This window comes from Anoplophora glabripennis, unplaced genomic scaffold, assembly GCF_000390285.2.
Source record: "Anoplophora glabripennis isolate ALB-LARVAE unplaced genomic scaffold, Agla_2.0 scaffold97, whole genome shotgun sequence".
Taxonomy (NCBI): Eukaryota; Metazoa; Arthropoda; class Insecta; order Coleoptera; family Cerambycidae; genus Anoplophora; species Anoplophora glabripennis.
Window position 1 is genome coordinate 986,322 of NW_019416215.1, and position 2,717 is coordinate 989,038.

Genomic DNA, 2,717 nt, shown 5'->3' on the forward strand with positions numbered 1-2,717 from the left:
TAATCTAATCAATAGTTTTTCCAATATATTGGAAAAACTGATTATCGACCCAAACAAGGTTGCTAAAGAAAGAAATGGACTCACGAGATGAGACACCTTTTTTACTGCCTTCCCCTGCGACGCAACTAAATAGAAAATGAGTCAAAAAACTTCACCGCGGATACCCCGCGGAAGGATAAGCACCATGGACCACCACACAAGTGATGGGCGAAATGAATTTAGCAAATATCTGGCTGTTGACTTACCTATAATAATCTTTTTTACAATAAATGTTGCCGTCCCTGGAGAAGCACGTGATGTCGCCGTCCAAAGTGTTCCTGCACTGACAGCACTGGAGGCAGGCGGCGTGCCACCTCCTGTCGACCGCTTGCAGATAAAATCGATCGTTTATGCGATGTCCACAACCAGCACACACTGCACCACCGTTTTCGTCGGCACAACTTCCTGGGGGCGTCGCCGGCGACCCCGGCTGCAGCGGCTCTAGCTTTGGTATGTGATGCTCGAAGGACGAGTGCGGCCGGCACAGCTCCGCTGGCGTCAAGGAACGGGCCGGGTGCTGGGGCTGGTGGATCGACGTCGGGGGAGCCCTGCAGGTGTCCGAGCCGCAGGACTGGTGGTTGTTGTTGGACGGGGTGCTGCAAGAACTGCCGCTGGAGACGCTGGGTTCCGCGTCCCCCATTGACGAGTCGCACGAGGGGAGATTCGGCGAGAGGTCGCGGGATGGATCGTACGCCGGGCCAATGTACTGCTCGTGCTGCTGCTGAAATGAAAACGAGGCCAGTCAGTATTCATGTGACCGCTACAGGCAAAAGAGTTAACGTTTTATTAAACCAAGTCAGTATGGAGTAGCAAATAGTTTTAAATGGAATTATTTGCCGTAAATGTTATTTTATTCTTATCAAATGTATATACTTTCGTCAAACTATGTGAAATATTTGTTGCAATCTATAATTTTTCTTAGAATTTATATTATTTGTAAATGTATATAATTTAATTCAAGTCTTTTATAGTTTTGAAAGTTATTATCTCGGACATTAGCTACAATATCTCTTACAGTTCATCATAAACTGCAGACATATTTGTTTAAAAACTACCAGTTCTTTAAAATATAATTTATTTAAAATTTAGTATTAATGTAGGAATTATTGAAGACAAGTGTAGCATATAATAATTAAACTTATGTTTTCTTGAAAGAAAATTGTAGCAGGTCACAAAATGGCATAGGTGGGACGTAGCACGATAGATGGAGCTCCTTACGCTCTGTGTATACACATCTCCTTGTGAGTAACGACACTAAAGCAGCTGAATCGTTCTAACGACATAATGATGAGGACCAATAATAAGTCTAAAACCAACCTATGTCTGGTTGGTTAAACTTGCGAACGATCCTAGCTGTTGTACTAGCTGTTGTGAGGTTGAAACAAAATATTTTTTATTACCTATTGAGAAATAGTTATATCCACATATATTCTTAAAATAATTATATACAATCAGTTGACCAAAACTATTCAATTCTGTATTAAACAAACGATACATTAATATACAATACAAAACATGTTTCTATAAAATCTATGTAGATCATAAAATTAAGAATAGAATTCGTTCAACCGTAAGTATCAAATATTTATTTTAAATGCTGCCTATTTTTAAAGTAAGAAATTATATTTCTGGGTAGAAATTTAAAGTATTTAAATAAATAAATAATTTTCTTGTAAGAAGAAAATATTTTCTTGCGTATATACAAACGTGCGATACCTTAAAATCCATTTGAGACAAGAAATTTTTTGCGTGTGAGGTACGAGAGTAAATAGTTCATAATGTAAATAACAGGGGTTGACTCAGTACAACTGTTATTATCGCCGCATAGTAATGCAAATTTACATTTTCGCCTTAAAATTCTCTCCATAGTATACGTGTTGACAATGCTCAATTTTCTAAGTACCTTTCTGAAATAATTTTTTTTGTAGATCTCTGCAGAAAATGAGGATGTAGAATAGATAAATTTATTATACGCTACGAAGACTTAAATTATTGTACTTTCGCATACTTATTAATTTTGAACCATAGACTCTAAACCAATAGACGCTATTTCAAATCCATAATCCCTGAAGTTATAACCCTAAGACCCATGAAATAAATCTTTGCTCATACGTCCTTAACCCACAAAACTAAAACCAATTAACTCTCCCCCCCCCAACCCTTAAACACTAAATCCATAAACCCTTACTCCATGAATACATAGACCCTGAACCCATGACCCTAAATCTTTGCCCATATGTCATTAAATTGTAAAATATATCCCACTAACTCTTACCTCATACACCATACCCATTAATCTTAAACCCTATTAATCTTAAATCCATAAACCTACCATATATCTTTTATATTCTTCAAATCAAAACCCGTCAATCATGAACCTATAAACCAAATCCACAAAATTCTAAATCGGTAAACAATAGAGATAGGGGTTCTAAATCCTTACATCCATTACATAGTCCAGGCGCTAGAGCATTCGAGGCGTTTGTATTTGAAGTCGTCTTTTTTGTTGTACAGAAAAATCCCAAATATTATGTAGATAAAGAATCCGAGTTTGCCTATTCCAAAAAACCGTTGCTAAATTCAGGGGAACAACAAACATACAAAAAAAACGAAATATGACCTGTAACATTGAAAGTAAGCCCTAAATAAAAAAAGTCATTCTTTATTTCTTGTTTAGT

General features: G+C 37.2%; 1 protein-coding gene across 1 annotated transcript; it reads right to left on the reverse strand.

The window, feature by feature from the left end:
- Positions 1-241: 241 nt before the first annotated feature.
- LOC108907313 (protein apterous-like) lies at positions 242-2,332 on the reverse strand. The gene is made up of 2 exons (XM_023457320.1): positions 2,315-2,332; positions 242-760 (listed from the first exon to the last, which is right to left on the reverse strand). The coding sequence occupies exons 1-2, from the start codon at positions 2,330-2,332 to the stop codon at positions 242-244; spliced, it is 537 nt and encodes a 178-aa protein (XP_023313088.1).
- Between the last annotated feature and the right edge of the window lie 385 nt (positions 2,333-2,717).